General features: G+C 35.4%; 1 protein-coding gene across 1 annotated transcript; it reads left to right on the top strand.

Moving 5' to 3' along the window:
• Nucleotides 1-587: 587 nt before the first annotated feature.
• On the top strand, nucleotides 588-25462 carry ACTR10 (actin related protein 10). Its single transcript, XM_027111367.1, has 13 exons — nucleotides 588-781; nucleotides 2903-2975; nucleotides 4867-4949; nucleotides 6203-6311; nucleotides 7949-8056; nucleotides 10279-10346; nucleotides 10617-10696; nucleotides 14896-14931; nucleotides 18821-18900; nucleotides 18980-19053; nucleotides 21597-21678; nucleotides 23125-23326; nucleotides 24637-25462. Exons 1-13 carry the CDS (start codon nucleotides 705-707, stop codon nucleotides 24816-24818), a joined length of 1254 nt encoding a protein of 417 aa, XP_026967168.1. The 5' UTR covers nucleotides 588-704; the 3' UTR covers nucleotides 24819-25462.
• Nucleotides 25463-26107: the final 645 nt, after the last annotated feature.

Here is a 26107-nt window from a genome sequence, read left to right on the forward strand (position 1 = left end):
TAGATTAAAATTAACTTTCAGCAGAATGACCCCCAAATAAAAATTTGTACGTGTTCTTTTCTAAGGCATCAGTAGTACAGGCTTTGAAATCAGAAAGTCTTGGGGTCCAATCCTGGCTTGGCGGTGGGGCACTGGGAACATTACTTCGGTTCAAACACGTTAAGGAGGTAACACCTACTTCCGATATTTCTTGCGAAGAATAAATGATAGGCAAAACACCTGGCACAGCAAATTTTGTCCCAAGACTGCAGGAATCAAAGCTTTTGCGGTTGTGACTTCTCTCAGCGTCCTCTGCAATGGAGAGGTTCAGCGATCTAAGCACAGAAGCTCTCGAAAGGACCCCAGCCCCTGCGCCATTTGGGGGCGTGTCCGGAGAGAAGGACCCAGGGGTTGGCTCCGCCCCAACTCGGGGCACCCGGCGCGCCTGATCGCCTCGGTCCTCTGCATCCCCCGCATCCAGATCAGCAGCTGCCTGCACCCGTACCTTCCTAGTCCCCGGGACGCGGGCTCCTGCGAGGGTTCAAAGCCCGACGCGGAGTGAGGCACAGCCAGGGACAGCCCGGGCCCCGTGCGCCGCGGCCACGCGAGGCCCCCGCCGTCGCCACCACCTGCGCGCCGTCGCCCCAGCCCCGCCCCCGAGAGCCGAGAGCTGTCGGCAGCCGAGGTCTGGCAGCGCTCGTCTCCTTACCGGCTTGTTTACTACCATGCCGCTGTACGAGGGCCTGGGGAGCGGCGGAGAGAAAACGGCGGTCGTGATAGACCTGGGAGAGTCTTTTACCAAGTGAGTGGTCGCGGCGCCAGCTGCCGTCGTCCCGAGGGGAGGGCGGGTAGCCGAGCCCCAGGCCCAGCCCGGGTCCTCGTCGCAGGCTCCAGAGGCGGCTTGTTCCGTCTCCACTTCTTCCCCCAGGACCCGCAAATGACGGCCCTTGTTACTTACACCGTGGGCGATGCAAATCCCGGGAATCCGGTGGAGCGGTCAAGTTCTGACTCCTGGAGAGGCCCAGGAGGCTTCGGGAAAGTTGCCTTCGTTGTTGCTCCGGTCGTCACCCCAAACTGAACGGACTCTTTGGGGTCATCTATGCAGGGGATGACAGCGATGACCTAGGCCCCGCTTATCTGGCTTTATCTGCTTAGGGAGGTGGCAACCGAACTGTAATGCTTGATGACGACCTCCGTTATTAAGCATTTATTGAAAAGGGATGCTATTGGTGTTGGAAATTCAAATATGTTTAAGACAGGGTTACTGCTTCCCAAGAGTAGGAAGTCGAATTAGGAAGGCTGAATGCATGAAAAATTGAAACCCTATAGATAATTCTCTAGAGAGTCTTCGTTGCTCCCACCCACCAACTCTTAGATTAGGAAATTTAGCATTTTAAAAGGCAACTTGTAAACACTAGAGTAGTGGTTTTCAGCTTTTTGGATGGCATAGATCCCTTTGACGACCGCAAGAAAGCCACAAATACACAAACCTTAAAATATTTGCACACAATTTCAGGGGTTGGTGGACCATCGCAGTGGTCCTTGGACTCCGGATTGAGAGCCCTTGTACTCTCAAGAAAAAGGAACGTGACAGCCAGAATTGCATCTTCTATCTGAAATGGAAACATTTGAAAAACTTTTGTATGTCTCTGAACAGTGCCTGACATGTAGTATGTGTTTAATAACTATTTGTTGAACAAGTGGTCAAAAGAGCCTATTTAAGAATTGGAGGGAATTCCCTGGCGCTCCAGTGGTTATGACTGGGCATTTTCACTGCCGAGGGCCAGGTTCAATCCCTGGTTGGGGAACTAAGATCCCACAAGACGCCCAGTGCTGCCAAAGAAAAAAAAAAAAAAAACAGGAAAATTGGACTTCAGGTGCTCCAGAATTGGATTAAACATAGTCCTTGGTTCATGTTATTCTCTTACTGTTCTAAGCAAGATGCTCCCATAATTATATATTTTTATTTATTTTTAAAGGTTTATTTAAATACCATAGTAAGTACCTTGAGGCTGACACCCAAAGATAATTATTTTAGGTATGCTGTGGAAATGAGAAATGGAACTACTATATAGGAGGACGGTTATTGACAAAGACAACAGGAGGGTGATAAGATGAGTTTGTGCATCCTGGGGAATTTGAGGAGCACTGGTACAAGTCAAGTAAACATGGGGATGTGACTAAAAGAAGATGGAGAGAGCTATTTGGGAATAGGAGGAGAGCAGTACTGAAAACCAGACAGGACAAGGAAAGATATTAAGACTAAACTTACATGGCAATCCTTTTTAACAACATTTTTAGCAAAGTTTCGTTTTACGTGAAACAGAAATGGAAATACTTAAATACTCTAGAAAGGAGAATAGTTTTTTAAAAGGGATGAAATATTTTATGCAATTTAAAAAATGATAGCAGTGAAGACTAACAATATGGGCAGAATCTTATTTTATGAATTCATGATGTGTGAACAGTGTGATTATAATTATGTCACATATAAAACTAGACCAAAGGAAATGCATCAATATGGAAGCTGATATTAGAATGATGGAATTATGAGTAACATGAATTATAGACATGAAGTCAGATAGTGGAGTCCAGATTCAGGACTGTAGAGATGTGTTACCTAAAATTCAAGTAAAATTAAAAACAGAAAAAAAAGTAAATGCGACCCTAAAATAATACGCTGGTTTATTTCACTGTCACTAATTTGAAACAATTTTATTTTTTACCTTTAATACATAATTATGAATAGATGGTATTAACTTTTCCTTAGTTTTTTTGTCCCTTTGAATACATCAGAGATGTTTCTAGTTGTTTTTGTGACCACTACTTTGAAAAAAAATACAGAAAAACTTGTTTCTGTGACAAATATATAAAAAGAATGTTATAATAATTTGAATTGTTTCAATTTTCTATTTATTTGTAGATGTGGATTTGCTGGAGAAACTGGTCCAAGATGCATAATTCCTAGTGTGATAAAAAAAGCTGGCATGCCTAAGGTATTTTTTTTATGACAAATTAGCAAAATAAATGCTGTACTGTAAAATATTTTTAAATGTGACTTTAAATAAGATTGAGTAGAACAGTGCTAAATGTATAGCTTAGACTGTATTCCAAGAAAACTTTTTTGATTCTTTATTTAGGTTTAATTTTGCATACCGTAAAATTCATCTATTTTAAGTGTGCGATTCAGTGATTTTTAGTAAATATATCAAGTTGTGCAGCCATCACCACAGCTCAGTTTTAGAACATTTTTGTCATTCCAGTAGCATCACTAATGCCTACTTATAGTTAATCCCCATTCCCACCCCGAGCCCACCACGGATGTTCTTTGTCTTATAGATTTGCTTTTTCTATTTAATGTATATAAATGAAATTATATAACATTAAGAGAAAGTTTTTGAGCTCAATAAAATAATTGCCTGAGCCTTGTAATGTAATTATAGAATCATTTTATTCTTACCCTGTTCAGAATATGAGCCAGGTCCTCATTTCTTTATCTGTAATTCAAAAGACCTGTGAAAAACACAGTTTTTAAAAGCAAGTCTTGCCAAAGTTAATTTTGTAGAGTAGGAATTGTAGAACAATAGAAAGAATAATTTTACATGCCATAAAATTTGCCTGTAAAATCAAATACAGATTTTTCTACCATAACTTAATATTTGCATTCCTGAAAAACCTCTTCTTGATAGCAAACAAAAACAGGTTTTGGGGAAAAGTAGGTTGGGGTAGATTATTTAAAACCCATGAAACTTTGTAATCCGAGCATTAGAAAAACAAAAATTAATACCTCAGGAAAAAATTGGAATAGCTTTGAGTTGCGATTGAGTGTGGCTGGAAACTCTCTTGGGGATATTTAAAATAAAATGAAATAATTGAAACTGTTGGTTGGTGGGTGCTGAGACAATGCAGATATAAAAATGAGCTCTGAACCTCTCTGGCTGTTGTTAAGGTGGGACCAGGAAGAAATGCAGCCCAATAAAGAGTCTTGAAGGGGTCCACTCTGTTACGGGAGCCCCTGGTACACGGGATCATTTAAACTTTTTAAAAATAGATCTGAAAGAATGCTGATTTGTGTGACCACTGAGTTGATGACTTTCTTTACCTTGATGAAGGTTATAACTCTGCTGTCATCATTTCAGCTCCTCTTGCCTAATATGAACTGTACAACCTTCACATCATATAGACATTATTCCCTTATTTAACAAATATGAGCATATTTGTTTTCATAAAAGCACATATTGGAGCAAGATACAGTAAATGGAGCCCTTGTGATGTGTTAGTGTTGACTTAGCACCCATGGTTTGGTAGGGTTTACTTTAGTGCTAATGGTGCATGTTTTCATTTTTGCCACACATATTTATGAGCTGTTTACTTTGTTCCTGGCACTGTATCAGTTGAAGGAGGATATATCATAAGCAAGCCAGAAGTAGTTCTTGCCCCATGGAGTTTGTAGTCTAATGGGAAGGTAGACATTTTACAAGTAATTAAGTGGGGTGATGCTACAAAAGAAAAAGTGTCAATGCTTTGGGAGTAAATAACAGGGACTGAACCAAGTCTGGAGTATTTGAGGAAGCCTTTGATGCTTTTTAATTGATGCTGCTTTTGATCGGTGATGCCAAAATAATGTCAGATGGAAGAAAAATGTGATGAGTACAGCTCTTTACTTACTGTGGACACAGATTTTTATTCCATAAACCAAAACATTTTGTCATCTTGGACATGCCAGTTCTTAAACATTTCTAATTTAAGTGATTAATCTATATTTGATGTTTGTATCTATTCTCAATACAAATTGTTTAGAAAATCCATTAGAAAAATAAATAAGCATGTTTTAGTTTGAGATTATTTTATTATTATAAATTAATAAATCATTTTAATTTTTTATAGCCTATCAAAGTTGTACAATATAATATCAATACAGAAGAATTATATTCCTACCTAAAGGAATTCATCCACATACTGTATTTCAGGTAAAATGCAATTGTGTTTCCCCCGCCCCCCAGCTTTTCCTAGTGCCCATCCTACTGATATTTGGTTGTATTATTTCTAATGCAAAAAAAAGGTTAATTTCCATTGCCATTTTAACTTTCTTATTGTCGATCTTTTCAAAAATATATTTGAAGACTAGGAAACTAGCAAGCATAAGGAAATATTGAAAATAAGTCAAATGTCTATTAATAAAGAGGATTGGATAATTTAATTATTGTACATCCATATAGTGAAACACTATATTGTCATTTAAAAAGTTCTGTATCTATATGTACTGATACAGAAAGATGTCTTAGATATTCTGATAATTGAAAACATGTTGCAGAACAACATCTATGGAATGAATATTTTTGTTAAAATATATGCGTATACATACACAATAATGAAAATCTATAAACTGCTGTAAGTGAAAGTTTCTGGGTAGTAGAGGTATATGGTATTTTTGTATTTTCCAAGTTATAACCTTCTATAATATTTGGAGTCTTGTGAGCATATACTACTTTTGTAGCTTAAAAAAAGAAAATATCTTTTTAATGGCTCAACTCAGTATTCATAATAGGCTATAGTTTTTGTTTTCTGAGATAAACGAGTTAATAGATGTAAATTTCCTGACACAGTACATGGCACGTAGTAAGAGTTCAAAAATGTTATCTTTCTGTGGCATATATATTGATATATACCATGGAATACTACTGAGCCATAAAAAACCCCCGAAATTTTGCCATTTGCAGCAACATGGATGGATTTGGAGGGCATTATGCTAAGTGAAACAAGTCAGACAGAGACAGACAAACACTATATGATATCACTTCTTTGTGGAATCTAAAAAATACTGCAAACTAGTGAATATAACAAAGAAGAAGCAGACTCACAGATATAGAGAGCAAACTAAGGGCTACCAGGGGCAACATAGGGGTGAGGGAGTGGGAGGCACAAACTACAGGGTGTACGATAGGCTCGGGGCTGTATTGTACAACACAGGGATAGAGCCAATATTTTGTAATAACTGTGAATGGAAAATAACCTTTCAAAGCTGAATAAAAAATTTTAAAGCATTTAAAAATTTTAAAAATGGAAACGTGATCTTTCACAGATAATAAAATGAAGATGTCTTTTTGTTGTAAAGCTTCTTAAGTGAAGGTGGTACGATTTCTCTAATCTTAACAAATTGCATTATGTACCAAAATAAATACAAACTTTTATTTACTTTTAAAACAAAACTATCACTTTTCAGGCATCTATTGGTGAATCCCAGAGACCGCAGAGTTGTGGTTATTGAGTCGGTATTATGTCCTTCCCACTTCAGAGAGACACTCACTCGTGTTCTTTTCAAGTATTTTGAGGTACCTGTTTTTTATGTTGTTTTTAGTAGGTACTCAAAGCTTAAACTAAAAGGTCCTCATTTTATTTCCTTCATTGGAAAGAGGAATTGGATGACAAAATAAACTGAATCCTTTACAAATTGACCGTTTATTTTCTTTCTTTGTGTGGTTACTTCATGCGTAATAAGCATTTCATCTAATACTTAGATAATTGAAGGTTTCTTTTTATTGCTGTTTCCCTTGTTTGTTTAGTTTAGTACAGGTTTTAAGTTTTGGGACTTCTTTCTGAAATTAAAAGTTATATTCTGTGCTGTGAAGTTGATGTTTTTCTTCCAGGTCTTTTCTAGTTTTCATTGTTTAGTTATGCTGACTGTTCTAAATTCTCCAATTCTTTCATTTTAGGCTTTAAATTCCCCTTAAATGGGGTATTCAAATAATGTCTCCCATAGAGTAAGTGGGGAGTGCCAGGAGTGACTCTTATATCTTGATATTAGTAATATTACTTGTAGCTTTCATTTTATAGGAGTCAAGATTATTTTAAAGACCAAAATTATGACTTAAATGATTACATTTCATAGTAGGCCAGAATCTTTATTATTTAACTTTTTAAAAAAATCTCTGCCTTAGGAATTTAGAGTTTTTCAGCAATTTAGAAGAATGTATAAAATGTGTATAGTATATAAGAAATTAAGCACATGTAAATGTAATTTTCATACATTCTACTGAACACAAAATATATCAAAAATCACAATGTATTTATGAGATAAGGGCAGTTAATATTTCTAAGTTATAATTTAGTAAGACAGGCACAGGGAAACAGGTTACAATACCCTCCTGTACTTACTGATGTCACTAATTCAGGAATTTGGTTTGCAATAGGGAGAACACAAAACACAGCAGGAAGTCACTTTAGCTCTTACTTGAATAAAATAGATGATTTTCTGTATTTTTACTTGAACTTAGCATTTTAGTTATATTTATGTTAGTATGCTTATCTGGTGTATAACCAGAATATCTGCTGTACTTAGATAAAGGAAATATAGCCATTATTTTGTTTGCCACTTGGTTGTTATGGACTTCCATATTTTGATTGAATATTTACCTGATATTTGGGATGTCACCAGATCTGGCAAATTTTCACTGAAAAATGTCACTTAGAGCTAAGGATTTTTGTAGTTCTTCAATTTAATTTTAACTGCTATATTATAATATTTTTAGAATATAGTTCATATTGTGAACTTTGTGAATGAGCACAATCAAGAATTCTTCTTCTCTATTTCTATTTTGATGATAAAGGCATCTCTTTATTTTTTAAATTTAGCATCTTCCTTTGAATGTATGTTTCTGGACCTCTTCTTATATCCTTTTCAGTTTTCCCTCCAAAAGAGAACTGAATTAATAAAAATGCTTCATAATTGTCATTTCAGAATGAAAAAACTTAGAGAACTTAAAGAGTGTTTCTATTTGTTACAGTGTATTTTGTTTATTGTGTAAATTCAAATAAATCAACTAATTCTTAATTTAGTGCCATAAAATGGTTGAGTAGGTATCATAATTATGAATTTTTTCAAATATATTTGAAATGTAAGGGAAACACCTTCAACTACTGACATTCATTCTGGTTTTGTTGTTGTTGTTTTGGATTTGTTGTTTTCTAGGTTCCATCTGTCTTGCTTGCTCCAAGTCATCTAATGGCTCTTCTTACACTTGGGATAAACTCTGCCATGGTCCTGGATTGTGGATATAGGGAAAGCCTGGTGTTACCTGTATCTTTTTTGTAAACCAGCTAATTTTGCAGTTTTTAGTCTACTTTAGAATAATTAGGCTTATTACAAATTGTTTTTATTGCATCAAGCTATTTTGGGTTATCGTGTACAAATATGACATATGTGGAAAAAATTCACAGGATTGTGAGACTTAAATTTACTTTTTTTAGAAATTGTCATTATGACTTGGTCCCAGTATAAACTCCAGAGATCAGACCTATTACGTTCAGTTTTTAAGAGGAATATCCGCTAATTAGGATGTGTCAAAGAAGATGGGTAGGATAGTTAAGTTCTAAGAAAAGATCATATGAAGAATAACTGGAAACAGAAATGAAAAAGTTAGGGACTTCCCTGGCAGTCCAGTGGTTGAGACTTTGCCTTCCAGACCAGAGGGTGCGGGTTCGATCCCTGGTTGGGGAGCTAAGATCTGACATGCCTCACGGCCAAAAAGCCAAAACATAAAACAGAAGCAATATTGTAACATATTCAATAAAGACTTTAAAAATGGTCCACGTCAAAACAAAAAAGAAAAAAAGGCAGATGTAGATTAGTGGTTACCAGGGGCTAGAGGGAGTGTAGAATAGGGGAATGAAAAATAAATAAATAAAAATAAAAAAATTTAAAAAAATAAATGAGAAAGTTAAATCAAAAGTTAAAACTTAAATGGCAACGTGAAATCTGCTTTCAAATAGCTGAAGGGCTCACTGTGGAAAAGTAAATAGATTTTTTTTTCAATCTATTTCCTGAGGCTATGATGGGGGCAGTATGGCAGCTAAGCTTCTTTCTAGTTGTATGATTTTGGTCAAGTAGCTTAATCTCTTTTGGGATTAGTCTCCTCATCTGTAAAATGGGAATTATAATAATTCCGCCTCATAGGGGCATTGTGTATCTTGAGTGAGATAATGTATGTAAAATATTTAGCATAAGACCTAGCACATAAATTGCACAGTAAGTGCTGTAGTTTTTATATCATTTGCCATTAGGAAGAACTCCCTAGTAATTTAAGCTGTTCCACAATGAAATTACTGACTATAAACTGGTCCATTCCCCATCATTAGAAGAATTTAAGTAGAGTATAGGTAAACATCTCTTAGAAATGTTACAGTAGACATTTGCTACATTTGAAAAGGAGTTTGAAGTACATAAATGCAAGACGCTTGCAATTTTGAGACCTATGTGTGTATTTATTAGAAGAAGTACTCATGGGAAGGAAATCAAGAATCATTAGCTCCTAAAGAACTAAATTAGGCAATAGCTTTTTTAAATATAAAGTATTTTGTGTGTTAGTCCCTGCAACAAAAGTATTATTCTCTTCATTATATGATTGAAAGTTGAGATGGTAGTTGACCCAAGTTAATATTAAGTGTATAGTCAAGATATAAACCCATGTTTGTCTCCACAGCCAGTGCTCTTAACAATATACTTCTTTCTTTTTCATAAATAATGTACTTATGAAACATCAGCAAAAACAATATATAAAATAAAGTAGCAAACCCACAGTACAGTATTGTCCACTGTCCTCTCAGCTCTGATAGAAATACAGTGTGAGACATATGTAATTTAAAATTTTTCTAAGAGCTACAAATTTTAAAAGTTCAGGGGCTTCCCTGATGGCACGGTGATTGAGAGTCCGCCTGCTGATGCAGGGGACACAGGTTTGTGCCCCGGTTCGGGAAGATCCCACATGCCGCGGAGCGGCTGGTCCCGTGAGCCATGGCCGCTGAGCCTGCGTGTCCGGAGCCTGTGCTCCGCAACGGGAGAGGCCATTAGTAGTGTATTTTATCTAGCCCAGTGTATTTAAAATACTATCATTTCAATATATAGTCAATATAATAAATTATAATGAGATATTTTACAGTTTTTTTTTTTATTACTAAGTTTTCTGTGTTTGCTGTGGAGGTTATTCTTACAGCACATCTCAATTCGGACCAGCCATATTTCAAGTGCTCAATAGCCACATGTGGTCAGTGGCTACATTGTTGGACACCCAAGCTCTAACGAATGAATTCTGTGTGTGTGTGTGTATATATGTGTGTATGTATATGTTTAACTGTTTTCTTTGGAGAAGGAAAAAGACTCTGATTTTTCTGTAACTCTTTTTAAAAAAAGGAATAAGAATTTGCCAGCCAAGCTGATTTAGAACAATAATGCAGAGGTGAAGAAAATACTGAGGGAAACACATTTTACCTCCTAAAATAGTAATACCCTTGACTACCTTATAGATATATGAAGGAATCCCAGTACTAAATTGTTGGGGAGCACTCCCCCTAGGAGGAAAAGCTCTTCACAAGTAAGTTTCTTGGCATTTAGCACATTTGCTTCACCTGTGCCAAAAAACATGCAAATTTTTTTTACAGTGATCAATAGAGGACTTGTAGTATGGACATTTAATGTTATTTATTCCATTCTTTACTAGCCTTGAGTATATTCATCTTTTAAGGGTAAAACCACTTTTATTTAAAGCATCATGATCTGTTATGAAGTAAAAGTATTAAATAAGGAAAGGATATCAGTTGCATTATTGTAATTCCAGTAACTTTTTTTTTTTTTTAATCTTCAGGGAGTTGGAAACTCAACTATTGGAACAATGTACTGTTGACACAGGTGCTGCTAAAGAACAGAGCCTTCCCTCTGTGATGGGTAAAATCATTATAAACTTTGAGTGGTTTACATTCCCTTTTCGTTCAACTCATTCCCCCCCCCATTGCATAGCTATTCTCTTTTTCTCACATCACTCTGGTGACATGGCTCCAATTATAAGGTCATCATTGAGCTGTTAATCACCAAATCCAGTATTTGAATTTTATTCATTCTTTCCAGAACTTTTGACATTATGGATTATCATATACTGTTTTTTAAAAAATTTTATTGAAGTATAGTTGAATTACAATGTTGTTAATTTCTGCTGCATAGCAAAGTGACTCAGTTATACATATATATAGTTTTTTCATATTCTTTTCCATTATGGTTTATCACAGAATATTGAATGTAGTGCCCTGTGCTATACAGTAGGACCTTGTCGTTTATCCATCCTATATATAATAGTTTGCATCTGGATTATCATATACTCTTTTTTTTTTTTTGATACGCGGGCCTCTCACTGTTGTGGCCTCTCCCGTTGCGGAGCGCAGACTCCGCAGCCATGGCTCACGGGCCCAGCCACTCCACGGCATGTGGGATCTTCCTGGACCGGGGCACGAACCCGTGTCCCCTGCATCAGCAGGCGGACTCTCAACCACTGCGCCACCAGGGAAGCCCTGTCATATACTCTTGTTATTATCTCTTCCCTTGGCTCTCAGGACTTTTCTTCCTTTATGGTTTTCTCTTATTTCTCCAAGTATTCCTTCTTAATTTCCTCTGCTCTTGCTTTCTCTGCTGATATTCTTCTAGCGGTTTATTTTTTGTTCCTTTTTTTCTTCCTACTGTCTTTTTAAAAGTGTTCTCGTGTTCCCGTAACTTCAGCTACATCAATATGCTGTTGGTTCTTAAGTGTATCACTGGGCCCAACCCTTCTTCTAAACTTCATATTCATAATTCCAATTGATTATTAGATATAAACTAGGCATCCCTCTCGGCACCTCAAACTTAAGACTTCCAGAAGTAAATACATTATCTCTTTCCCTAAATTCATTTTAACAAATCATGGTTAGATAAAGATAATATCTTACTGAGCTCCCATTTTAGATAACTGGGAGTTTATCAGTCGTTTCAATTCTCCCTCAGAAATCTCTTTTTCATCTCTTTTTTTTCTTTCCTCCACAACACAGAACATCTGAAAACAAAGACATCAACTAGGCCCTCATTGCTTCTTGCTTGGATTATTACAGGAGCCTGCTTTTTGGACCCATTTAGTCTATTTCACACTGTTAGCAGGAATAACTTTCACAAAATTAATCTGATTACATTTCTCTTTTGCTTGAGAATTTTTGCTGGCCTCCACAGGTTAAAATCCAAATTATCTGTTTGATATGCATGTTTCTTCACAATCCGACTTTATTCTACCTCTTAGCTTTAACTACTAAACTCAACCCTTTGCACCTTATTTCAGCTACAGTAAATTTCATACATCTTCCTGGCACCATTGTTCTTCGACAACCCTGTGCCTTCATTTATACTATTTCTTTACCTGGGATGTTTTTCTTTACCTATTTGGGTTTTTGATCCCTCTGCATGACTCAACTGAAAGATCATCTCGATTGTGAAACCTTCCTCATTTTCCCTAAGCAGAATAAATTGCTCCCTTCTCTGTTACACCCTCAGCAGTATTTATTATAGTACATATAACAGCCTCATTTACCTGATAACTGTTTCCCTCAATAGACTTTGAGAATCCGTGTCTTATTTATTTTTCAAGTGCCTGGGCACTGAATAAATGTTGGAAAGAGAAAGGTGGGTTGTTAGGACATTTATCCTTGCATATATTGTTTTCCTGTTCTTCTTTAGGTAGTTAAGGTAATAGCACATTCTTCATTCTGTAGATCAGATTATTATTTTTCTATTCCAGATAAACTTTGTTACCTTTTTAGTATATCATGATGACAGTTAGTTAATAAAAGATATCCAAAGGTAATAAGTTTAGTGTAGCATCCCAAGTTTGTTTTCTTTTTTTTTTTTGGTGGCCATGCCACGGCATGCAGGATCTTAGTTCTCAGACCAGGGATCAAACCCATGCCCCCGGCAATGGAAGCGCGGAGTCTTAACCACTAGACCGCCGGGGAAGTCTCCCAGATGTTTTTAATAAAGCTCTTCACTAAAACTATGACATTTCCTTAAAATTCTAAACTGTATGTTCTTGGACACCCCTTTCTTTAACCAACTGTCTTGGACTGTGATTCTAATCTTTCCCTCTCATATGCCCCCAAAATCTTGAGTCTGCAATCCTAATAATTGAGGAATTAAATCATATCACTGTTTGCTGAAGGATCCACTTAGGATCAGAAATGCAAATGTATTTTAAATATCTCTTGTCAAGGTCCTTAGCAAAGATTAGATATAAGTCTTACATATACTGGGATATCCTTAAGTGAACTTGGAATGAGCCTCTTTCATTTAGTATTTAGAACCTAGTTCAAAAAAGAATGAATATACTACCTTAAAACTTACAAAGACTAACTTAAGTACATTGATTTGAAAAGTGTACAGTTGATAAGTAAATTATATATAAAATATTGTACTTCTTATTCTCCTTAATTAGCTGAAATTTAAATATGATTTTTCAAAGCCAGAGCCAGTGAATGCCTCTTATTTCTACTCCTCATTTGCAAAGTTTAAATGGCTGTGATTATTCCCTAAGATTGAAAAGTCCCTTCCCAAAGCACCATCTACGCCCAGCTAAAATAAGCCCTTTATTTTGAAGCCTGCCTTCCATGTTGCCTAAAGAAAACTGTTTTTCATATTACCAAATGTCTCTGGCACATGTTGGAATTTATTTGAATATTCCTAGAGAGAGTTTAGCACATGTGAAAAGTTACGGTTTTTAGCACTTATTCTTAAATTTGCAGGTTCTTATAATCTAGTTACATTTCTCTTATCTATTCATAGCCAGGTTTAAATCATTTTGGAAATCTTTATCCCCCTGTGAGATAAATTTTAACATTTAACAATAGGAGTCTTCAAACTTTTTGATCACACACTGACGGCATAGTAAAAAAATTTTGAGCATGTACCTACAATACATATTTATGTCTATATTTATTTATAAACTATATGTGTATCATTATTACTGTATTACAAAACACAGAGGTAAGAATTTGGAAAGGACAATATAATAAAGGTAAAATAATAATTCTCAAGTCATACTTACTAATGGTAAATTTTTTTTGCTCCCTCTCAGAAAAGCAATGTGATTAAATATTGTTTATTATTTTTAAAAAGTTATGGCTTAACATTTTGAAAGTGTGGTTTTAATTTTATCTTAATTCTTAGTTTCAGTAGCTGTCATAATGTAAAGATGTAGCTAACAAGATACGTAGCTCCAGATGGAAGAAGTGCCTGATTACCCTTATTAAATCATGATTCCTTTTGTAGCTATAAATTTGTCTTCATTGATATAAATAATTTGTTCTTACAGATCAATCAGAATATTTTTACATACTTAACAATGAGTTAAAAATTCTGAGTTTAGAAGATTCTAAACTTAGAAAACTTTGTTTTTGAGTCTGACTTGGAAACCTAGATTTATTGGCAACAAAATCACATAACAGTGGTAACATATGCAAATACTATCTTCTAAAGTCATCCTGTATTATATAGGTTTCTCTGAATAGCTACTTTCTCACTCATTTTTTAAAATGTCACGTTTACCTTGAAAAAAATTAAAAGTCTGTGTGTGATCCTTTTTACAAATATGTATTAGGTTAGCATGTCACTGACAGTCATTTATTATCACAGAAAAGGTAAGCAAACTTGAAACTTCACTTTTTGTAAAAGAAAAGTAAATAGCTCATGTTTAAGCCCTACCATTTCTTCTAAGTACTTTAACACAGATAACCAGCAAATCTTTTTATGGTAGAAAATATTTTCTTGGTCAATTCCTATCTACTGCCAATTATTCTATGATATTTTTAAGGTCTTATTTTTATCAAATTTATGAGTATTAGTGACTTTCTTCAGCACCTTGTGCACATCTGGCTTCAACTTCCGTGCTTTGGCTTAGCTTCGAATGCTGAAGTTTCTTCCCTAAAAGCAAAGTTGATTTTTTTATTTGGCTTTTAAAAAATTATGGTACTTTAAAATTTTTTTTTAGGTTGCTGAAATGGAAAATGGAAATGTGAATGCAATTTTACAGACTGTTTCTGCTTATAAAGTTCTGTAGTTCTAAATAAAAATTTCTGTTTTAGGTTCAATTCCAGAAGGTATCTTGGAGGACATTAAAGGTAAACTAAGTTCCCATTTTTGTCCCCTTCATCATTAAGTATTCATTTGGAGGGCAAGTGTTTCTAAGTATTTACACAGATATAAAATATATTAAATTCATAATGTAATATCCTAAAAATATTTAACATTTAGGCTATAGAATAACGTAAATAAAATATTGGTTTTTCTTCAGATTTATGGAAGCTTTTGGTATTACTTTTTTTTTTTGGCCACACCATGTGGCTTGCAAGATCTTAGTTCCCTGACCAGGAATTGAACCCAGGCCTTCGGCAGTGAAAGTATGGAGTCCTAACCACTCGACCACCAGAGAATTCCCTTTTGGCATTACTTTTGATGTATTATTATTTTTATTTATTTATTTATTTATTTATTTTTTTTTTTTGCGGTACGCGGGCCTCTCACTGTTGTGGCCTCTCCCGTTGCGGAGCACACGCTCCGGACGCGCAGGCTCAGCGGCCATGGCTCACAGGCCCAGCTGCTTCGCGGCATGTGGGATCCTCCCAGACCGGGGCACGAACCCGTGTCCCCTGCATCGGCAGGCGGACTCTCAACCACTGTGCCACCAGGGAAGCCTGATGTATTATTGAAGAAACTTCTCAATGATAGAGTATAGAGAGTTACTAGGGAATTAGTAGTTTTCACAGTATGAATTAACAGTTACATTACTTATGAAAGCCACTGATTTTATGTTGTTTAGCATTTTTTTAAACTCTAGTATTTTAAAGGTCATTTTTATAAGGTCAGTCATTTTACTGACTTCAGAAATTCTACAGTTGGGTAAAGTATATTAGATTCACTTTAATAAGATATGTTACTTCTCCTTTGCTAGAGTGTATTTTTATGATAATATTTAAATTGAGTTTTCTGGTATTTTGATTCACTAAAAGGAAAAGCAGTTAAACTATAATGTAATGTTCTTCATTACTGAAAGTGTCATGTAAAATTAATACTCTAGAATATTTAATAGAGAATTAGACAATAATGGATTTTAGAGTTAAATGGGACCTGGAGATAATCTGGTACAATTGGGTCCCTGAAATATTAAGTGATTTGTTCAGTGTCACACAATAGGTAGGGTTAGACCTAGGGCTGCAAAATGGATCTTGTTCTTCATTATATTGCTTACTTATGTTGTATAATTACCTAAAATCTCTTCAGTTATTATAAAATTTCAGTCATTTGTACATGCTTATTGCAAAAGCTCAAGTAATACAGAAATATCTCAAGTGAAATAAATAGTTTCCCTTTTGTTCTTCCAGTCCTATCCCCCATGATGTAACAGTTGATAATTCCTTGGAATGTTTCTTTCCATATAGCTTCCATCTTGTGAAAAGATGTTCAACTTTCCCATTACCCAGGGAAACATCAGATTGGCAAAAATTTGAAAGATAGACATTTAGTATTCATGAGATTATGGGAAAATTAATATATTGCTATTAGTAAGAATTGAAAATTAAACTCTTTGGAAAGCATTCTGACAAATATATAAAAATTGAAAAGTGTGCATCCTATCTAAGAGGGTATGTTGAATGAAATTTGGTGACTTCATAATAAGGAATATCATATAGCTTTTATTTATTTGTTTTTTAAAATATTTATTTATTTAATTTTTGGCTGCGTCGGGTCTTAGTTGCGGCACACAGGATCTTTTGTTGCGGCGCGTGGGTTCTCTCTAGTTGTGGTGCACAGGCTTAGTTGCCCCTGCATTGCAAGGTGGATTCTTAACCACTGGACCACCAGGGAAGTCCCACCATATAGCTTTTTAAAAGGAGGAGCTAGATGTGTTGATTTGGAAGGATATCCATAATGTATTAAGGGAAAAAGCATGTTGCTGAATAATATGTACAGTAGGAACCCGTTTCTATTAAAAACAAATATGCAATACGTACACATACTCTTGCCCACTCATTTATATTAGTTACTTATGTAGTACCTACATTTTTTTCAATTATTTTAAAATCCTTAAGTGTAATTTATCTGTTCTTAGATTTTTAATTCAGTGAATTTGGTTTCCTTAAAGAAGAACACCTTCATATGCCAAGTATGTAAGATGTTGAAGTCTAAGTATTTACCTTGCTTAGTTATGAGGACTTAAAGTGTAAAATATGTAAGTAACTTGAGCACTTAGCACTGTCTAGCATATTAGCATATTGTAAACTCTTTTTTTTAAATTGAAGTATAGTAGATTTACAGTGTCTCAGGGTACAGCAAACTGATTCAGCTTTATATATTCTTTTCTTTTTTTTTTTTTTCTGGCTGTGCCATGCAATCTATGGGATCTTAGTTCCCCGACCAGGGATCAAACACATGCATTGGGAGCACAGAGTCTTAACCACTGGACTGCCAGGGAAGTCCCCAGTTATATATATTCTTTTTCAGAATCTTTTCCATTATAGGTTATTACAAGATTTTATTGAATGTAGTTTCCTGCGCTATACAGTTCTTGGCATATTGTAGATTCTTAACAAATATATTTTGAATTAGTAAATGAAAAGAATTTTGTATAATATATAAGTTTATGTAAGCATGTTTTGCAAGTCATTAACCAAATCATTAGATTTCTTGCTCTCAACATCAATTTTTAAAAATTAATTAATATATTTATTTGGGGCTTCCCTGGTGGCGCAGTGGTTGAGAGTCCACCTGCCGATGCAGGGGATGTGGGTTCGTGCCCCAGTCCGGGAAGATCCCACATGCCGCGGAGCGGCTGGGCCCGTGAGCCATGGCCGCTGAGCCTGCGTGTCCGGAGCCTGTGCTCCGCAATGGGAGAGGCTGCAGCAGTGAGAGGCCCGCGTACCGCAAAAAAAAAAAATATATATATATATATATATATTTATTTGGTCTTCATTGCTGCACATGGGCTGTCTCTATTTGCGGCGAGCAGGGGCTACTCTTCGTTGCAGTGCACTGGCTTCTCATTGCAGTGCCTTCTCTTGTTGTGGAGCACGGGCTCTAGGTACACGGGCTTCAGTAGTTGTGGCACGCGGACTCTAGAGTGCAGGCTCAGTAGTTGTGGTGCACGGGCTTAGTTGCTCCGTGGCATGTGGGATCTTCCCGGACCAGGGCTGGAACCCATGTCCCCTGCAATGGCAGGGAGATTCTTAACCACTGAGCCACCAGGGAAGTCCCTCAGCATCAATTTTGTCTCTACTTGAAAAATTTTTTTATTCCTTACCTATTTCTGAAAATAATTTGCACCCACTTATTATAAAAGGTACTTTGCAACAGAAATAATCTTTAAAAGAATAAATGTTCATAGTGAAAGAAAAGAAGATATAGTGTGCAAGAGGGAGAAAATTATCATGCCAGAAAACCCTAAACTAAGGAGTGTTACTGTAACTAAGACCAAAATTTAGCTTTGTGTTCTGACCAACCAACATTTTTAAAAAAGAATAGGATAGATAAGTAAGATTAGATATAAATCAATCTGGTTCAAAGAGATATGCTGTTCAATTAGAATGGCTACATTTTCATGATGGTAAAATTTATTTTTATTATGGTACTCTTTATACAAGGAATATCAAAGAACATAAGTTTCCTCAAATATGGTTTTGTTTTTTTTTAATGTGGCTTTGTGGAAGACGAACATGGAACATGTCTTATGATTCCTCAGTGAATGAAAAGTTTTTTATATGTGTATAAATTGTCATAAGCTAACTAAAGACGGAGATAGTTTATAAAATTGGAAGGAACAGATGATTAACATGTCCACTTGAATAGAATTGTTTTAACTGGGACATTGATTCAATCACAAACCATAACAACTAAAGACAGATAGTTTATAAAATCAGAAGGAACAGATGATTAACATGTCCACTTGAATAGAATTGTTTTAACTGGGACATTGACTCAATCACAAACCATAACAATGTCTCCTTTTCTTTTAAGTGCGCACTTGCTTTGTTAGTGATCTGAAGCGTGGACTAAAAATCCAAGCAGCAAAATTTAATATTGATGGGAATACTGAGGTAAGCTAAAAATAAATGTATATTCTTTTTTTCAGAGGTTGTAATTTGTATACTTATGCTTATGATACTTATATTTCAGCGTCCCTCACCACCTCCAAATGTTGACTACCCATTAGATGGAGAGAAGATTTTACATGTCCTTGGATCAATCAGGTTAGACCTTAGTTTTTATGAGCAAAATAATGAACTAAAATAAATTTTTGGCCTGAATATTTGTATAAGCCTTTAGTATTGTTGATTTAATAATTATGTGTTTTTCATTAAGCCTCATCATTCGTGTTTATTTTTATTATTCGACTTTTTAATGTTTTAAAACTTAAAAAAAAATTTTTTTCTGTTCTTCAAAGTAATTCAGAATCAACCATTCTTTGAGATGGAGAATAAAGTATGATACTTTAAAACAGGATTCATCAGACTTTTTCTGTAAAGGACCAAATGGTAAATACCTTAGGATTGGTGGGCCATATGGTCTCTGTTGCAGCTACTCAGCTGTACAGTTGGAGTGCAGAATCAGCCATAGGCAATGTGTAAATGAGTGAGCATGACTTGTGTTCCAATAAAACTTTATTTGCAAAAACAGACAGTGGGCTGGATTTGGCTTGGGGGCCATAGTTTGCTGACTCCTGCTTTAAAACATTGTCTTGTTAGAAAGAATGCATTCTTCCAAATATACTAAATCTTTAGGACCAGTTAGTAATTCACCTTTTTATTATTCATTATTCGGTCTGATGATGCAATATAAGTTGTCAAGGACTTACATGATTATATTGGTAACAATGTAATTTTTGTTTATACCCAAGCTATATAAAATTTGTATTATAAAAGTTTCATCTGTAAAATATTAGATCAGAAGATGCACAGAAAAGAATTATATAAATATAGAAGATCCTGTTAGATTTTGAGATAATTAACATAGAGGTTGAGATACTAGAAGGATGAACATAAATATACAGATGTTAAAGATAGTAGGTTGGGGAAACAAAAAAGTCAGAATGTAACACTTTTTGGTAGTAAGTTTTTATCATTTTACCTTTTAGTTAAGTTATATTCACTAATTTACTACGTAAAAATTTCTCCTGATTGTTTAGTGGAGCCCAGAATAAGAGAAGAAAATAAGTGTTTATTTTCTACCATAATATTTCATTGCTTAAGTGATAATTGTTAAATTATGTCATTTCAATATCAAATTAACTGACAAAGATTTGGAAAAAGAAAACTGATGCTTTGTGAGTATTTAGCTCAACTGGTAGAAGCACAAGTACGCAGGCATAGAGGCAAGTGACTAACTAACTATGAGTGAGTGAGTGTTCAGCATACTGTAGACCTCAGTATACTGTACTAACAAAATTGACAGGAAGTAGGTTGAATATCAGGAAGAGAATTTTATGTTTTGAAAAAGATTCAGAAATCTTTAAAGTAGTATGCATAGTATGGTCCCAGTTTTATTTTAAAAGATATTGTATGTATATGTATAGCTTTATATTGCATTGGTTCGGGTTCAGTTTGTTTACCAGTTATACAAACCGGAAAATAGTGGCTTCAACAAGATAGAATTTGTCTGTCATTTAAAAGAAGTTCAGAGGTAGATAGTCCAAGGATGGTATGATAACTGCTACCAGTGACCCAAGCTTCCTTCCACCTATCATCTTTGAGGTGTAGCCCTTGTCCTTGGGGTCCAGGGCAGTTGGTAAAGTTAGCTACTCCATCCGTGTTTCAAGCATGCAATCCTAGGAAGGAAAAGAGAAAAATGCTTCCTCTCCTTTTAAAGTGGACTTTCTAGCAGTCCCACATACTACTTTTGCCTCCATCTCATTGTCCGGTACTTAGCTATATCTAGCTGCAAGGGAGGCTGATAAATACAGTGTTTCAACTGGGGAGGGGCATTGTATCCAGCTTATAGGAGTTTTACCTTTTTTTATTTTCAAATAATTACAGATTCACAGGAAGTTGCTAAGATAATATAGAGAGGTCCCATGTACTCTTCACCCAGTTTCTCCCAATGGATACATCTTATGTAACTATAGTACAATATCAAAACCAGTAAATTGGCATTGGTGCAATGTGTATATATTGTTCTGTGTAATTGTATCACATGTAGATTTCCATAATCAGCACCACCACGATCAAGATATAGAACTATTCCATCACAACAAAGATCTTCCTTGTGCTACCAAAAATAACCCTAATAGTTCTATATCTTTTAATTTGAAAATGAACAGGCACATGAATATTTTATTAGGCAACTAGCCATCTTTGCCATGTATTGTTTTTAAAAACAAAGAAATACTTTGGGCTGGGTGGGGGAGGGTCTTGTTTGATTTTAAATCTGTTGTATCACTACTGATCTGCTTGTTGAATTCTACCAACTGTTACAGAATTTCGCTCCTTTTCTGTTATTAGGTTTAAGGTGGACAAAATATTTGTAAATCTATACATAATAATAATAGTTATACTTAGTACTTAGGGAGTACCTCCTATGTGCCAGGCACTGTTCTATTAACTCATTGAATCTCTATCACAACACCTGTGAGGCAAGTGCTATTATTTTTCTCATTTACAAATGCAAACACCTTGTGTTTTAACCATTACTCTACATTAATATAGTACTGGTACCTAAAAATATGTCAGTAGAACTAATGGTATGTACTATGTCATATTATGTGATGCCAACAAAACACTGTTTTTAATCTCATTAGAGATTCGGTTGTGGAAATCCTTTTTGAGCAAGATAATGAAGAGAAATCAGTTGCCACTTTAATATTGGATTCCCTTATGCAGGTACTTTTATTTTGTAAAAGGTTTCAATTTATGAATACAGCCCTTTACAGAGAAATTTTAAAAATCATATTGTCTGTATTTTTAATTTTAGCCATTAGTTACATTTTTTAGCTTTTATGTGAAGTTTTATAGTTAATGAGTTTTACTTTGGCACTTATATATGGTACCCACAACATTTCAAATCCGGGATAATACGTTCCATAGACACATCATGCATTTTTTCCATGACAACGATAACAGATTTTTATTTTGTACCTAGTATGGCTTGTAGTTTCTTCAAATGTAGGTTTGTGTAGTATTAAGTTTTTCATTCCACAAGGTATATGTCTCTTTTGTTTAATGACTGTGGGACCATAGAACTCCTATAAAATACTATCACTTTGGGAGATATTGTCTACCTCTATGGCTCTACTTGAGGACTTTATGAAAAACATAACGTCATTTAAGGACTGTAACATTCCTGATGCTTAGAGAGAACTGATGTGGAAACAATTTTTCTAAGAATGTTATCTTCCCACTCGATAACAGGCTCTGGATATAGTGGATATAGTACCTTAGAAAAATCAGGTTTCCACATGTTTTCCTTACTAAAAAAGAAATGGAAAGTTATTTCTTCTCATGTTCTTTGCATAGCTCAGTCATTCTACCCTGAAAATGAGAATACTCCCATATTACTACTATATTCCCTGTGGAATTTAAAAGTCTACACTATTAGCTTTTTAAATCTTTAAGGATTTATATAAGTACATGATAATATTATCATGGGGTATATTTGCCACTTGAAAAACTCTTGTTAAAGAAACCTTGCTGTAGCCCTTTTTGAGGGATGGGATGAACTAGGAGATTGGGATTGACATATATACACTAATATTATAAAATAGATAACTAATAAGAACCTGCTGTATAGCACAGGGAACTCCACTTAGCTGTACAGCAGAAACTAACACAACATTGTACAACAATTATACCCCAATTAAAAAAACAAAAAGATAAAAGGGCTTCCCTGGTGGCGCAGTGGTTAAGAATCCTCCTGCCAGTGCAGGGCACACGGGTTCAAGCCCTGGTCCGGGAAGATCCCACATGCCGTGGAGCAACGAAGCCCATGCGTCACAACTACTGAGCCTGTGTGCCACAACTACTGAAGCCCATGCGCCTAGAGCCCGTGCTCCACAGCAAGAGAAGCCACTGCAATGAGAAGACCACACACTGCAATGAAGAGTAGCCCCCGCTCGCCACAACTAGAGAAAGCTCGCACACAGCAGCGAGGACCCAATGCAGCCAAAGACAGATAGATAGGTAGATAAATAGATTAATTAATTAAAGAAAAGAAACCTTGCGGTGGCCCTTTTTTGTAATACAAACGATCACCTAATAATCTGTATATTTTCTTAAATTCAATCAAGCATTATTTATAGTTAATTCTTTTTTCTTTCTCTTTAATAACAGTGCCCAATAGACACTAGGAAGCAACTAGCAGAGAACTTGGTAGTCATAGGTGGCACGTCTATGTTGCCAGGATTCCTCCACAGACTACTTGCAGAAATAAGGTATTTGGTAGAAAAACCAAAATATAAAAAAATACTTGGCACCAAGACATTCCGAATTCATACTCCACCTGCAAAGGCTAATTGTGTAGCCTGGTTGGGAGGTAAGAACTGGTTTTTTTTCTTTTTTGTTTTTGTCTTTGTTTTTGTTTTGTCCATACCACATGTCTTGCGGGATCTTAGTTCCCCGACCAGGGATTGAATCCGGGCACCCCAGCAGTGGAAGTGTGGAGTCCTAACCACTGGACTGCCAGGGAATTCCCAAGAATTTCACTTCTAAAAATAATGATTATATAGTAATTGGTTCCTGAATGACATTACTAATGGTTATATTAGAACAGATGATTCATTGTTCGAAATTGTGTACTTAGTAAACTAATAGAACTATTAAATAATTTTCTTTGAACATTTACTTTTCTTTAAATTATTAGTTTTCAGAATTATATACTTATTTCTCTTATCATTTGCACTTCTATTTTTTTTCAGTGAACTCTGTCCAATTAAAGTCATCCCACATAATGATAGTGATAGCTATGCATTTATTTTAATTATGCTACCATTGCTTAAAACCCTTGTTTTAATTCCTTACAAAGCTAATTTGTGAGCCATATATGAAAACTGATCTCTTTATTTTATAATTACACTATATTTTGTGACTGAGTTTATTGAATGTTTTAGGAAATGATAGTTTTATTAGTTTTATTGAAATACGGAAATAGCCTAATAAAGAGACTACTTTGAAGAGAGAACAATCATAGATGTGTATATTTGTGTAAGTTCTGATATGTGTCTTATGATGCAGTTACAGCTCATAGGTATCAGGATCATTTAGAGAGAAAAAACAAGTCTTGAGATTTAAATTGATACGTATTATATTTCTTATAAAGTAGAATTTGGTCAAAACGTAATTTTGATCTAGGAAGAATGGATTTGGTCACTAAGTTATTTTTTTGAAACTGCCTTGTGGGTCTTTATAAGGTCTTCAGCATAGACTCTTAGGATACTATGGTTGGCTTATTGAGTTTTGCACTGCTGTTTTTTTACTGACATATAATCTTAAGAGTGTGGCAAAGAAAACTAAGATTATTATTTCTTGTGTTTACACAGAGTTGAAAATACTCTCCACCTTACTCTACCTCACTCTACCTGCATTTAAACACAGTAATACTTATCATTTTCACTATAATCTAGTTTAGAACATTTAAGTTAGTTTCAACACAGGAGTTATGGCTTAGCCTGTTTTTCAAAATATAGGATATAGAACAACTTAACCGGAATTAATTTGAAGACTGTGAATATGCATTACTGAATTTTACCTATTCTCTCTTGTCTTATAATGAAGTGGACGTATGTGTACATAAAATTTTCCAGTAAAAGTTTTCATATCAGCTATAAAAATATGTTTACCACACAGGAGCTATTTTTGGAGCACTGCAAGACATACTTGGGAGCCGTTCAGTCTCAAAGGAATATTATAACCAGACAGGCCGTATACCTGATTGGTGTTCTCTTAATAACCCACCTTTGGAAATGATGTTTGATGTCGGGAAGGCTCAACCACCTCTGATGAAGAGAGCATTTTCCACTGAGAAATGAAAGTTTGATTAAAATTCAGCTTTGCTTCTTTTCAAATATCAATTACAAGCAAACTGTACAAAGTATATAGGGTGGTGTTAGAGATGACTTTAGTAGAAGTGCAAGCGTTTCTGTAATTATACTTCACATTAGTATTTAATCATTTTGCCTTTGGTGTAATGGTAGAATGGTAGCTGATGCTTATTGAAATTAGTTGTATTTATATCAATAAAATATAGTAAAGCAGTTAATTTTGGAAGTTTGTTGCATAGTTCATTTTTCAAAAAGAACAAAAACATTGTCCCTCCACAATTCACATAATCTGTCCTGGGCATTGGAGACTTCATTAATTTCATTGTGTTCAACAATTATTTTATTTAAAGAATAATGTTACCTTTTCCAGTTATTTCAAGTATTAACATGGGTCTGTGTCTTAAAATCCTTTTGTTTTGATGTTTGTGTCCATGTTATAATTATGCTACTTTTGGGCTGAGAATGTTGGGTAGCATAGTTAAGCATTTGGTAAGGAAAATGGGGAAATGTTCACTTTTTAACTTTACAGTTTATTTTATGAATTGCTAAGAAAAAAGATATTTCATTTTTATGCGGAGATACTCATTTTATGCATTTTTATGAAACTGCTTTATAAACATGTATTCATAATGTCTTTAATCTTTTGTGCTTTTTATCTTCTAAGGCAGGGGTTCTTTGAAATATGTACTCAGTCATTATTTAATTTTTATTTTTGTTTGTTTTTCTTCCTTTGTTTTTAATGAACTGCCTCTTACGAGAATTTTGCTGGTTTCATTCTTTCTAAATACCTATGAAGATGGGAAATATATGCGTATGTATGCTCGTAGTCCTGAAGACCGATTATGAATTTATACATTTTCTAGACTATATATCCCAAGTCCATTTTTACTCATAGTTCAATCATTTTGATTGTCCTTTTTCTGGATCCTTCCTACTTTTGCTATATGATTTATGTATGAAGATACCAACACCAAGTCACACTTGAAAGAGCTGGTTCCTGGCATTAAGAACAGGAAAGGATTGGGGCTTCCCTGGCGGCGCAGTGGTTGAGAATCCGCCTGCCAATGCAGGGGACACGGGTTCGAGCCCTGGTCTGGGAAGATCCGACATGCTGCAGAACAACTAAGCCTGTGCGCCACAACTACTGAGCCTGCGCTCTAGAACCCGTGAGCCACAACTACTGAAGCCTGCGTGCCTAGAGCCTGTGCTTCGCAACAAGAGAAGCCACCGCAGTGAGAAGCCCAGGCACCGCAACGAAGAGTAGCCCCTGCTCGCCA

Source organism: Aethalodelphis obliquidens, unplaced genomic scaffold (assembly GCF_003676395.1).
Source record: "Aethalodelphis obliquidens isolate GAN/ISIS:26980383/991018 unplaced genomic scaffold, ASM367639v1 scaffold10, whole genome shotgun sequence".
Taxonomy (NCBI): Eukaryota; Metazoa; Chordata; class Mammalia; order Artiodactyla; family Delphinidae; genus Aethalodelphis; species Aethalodelphis obliquidens.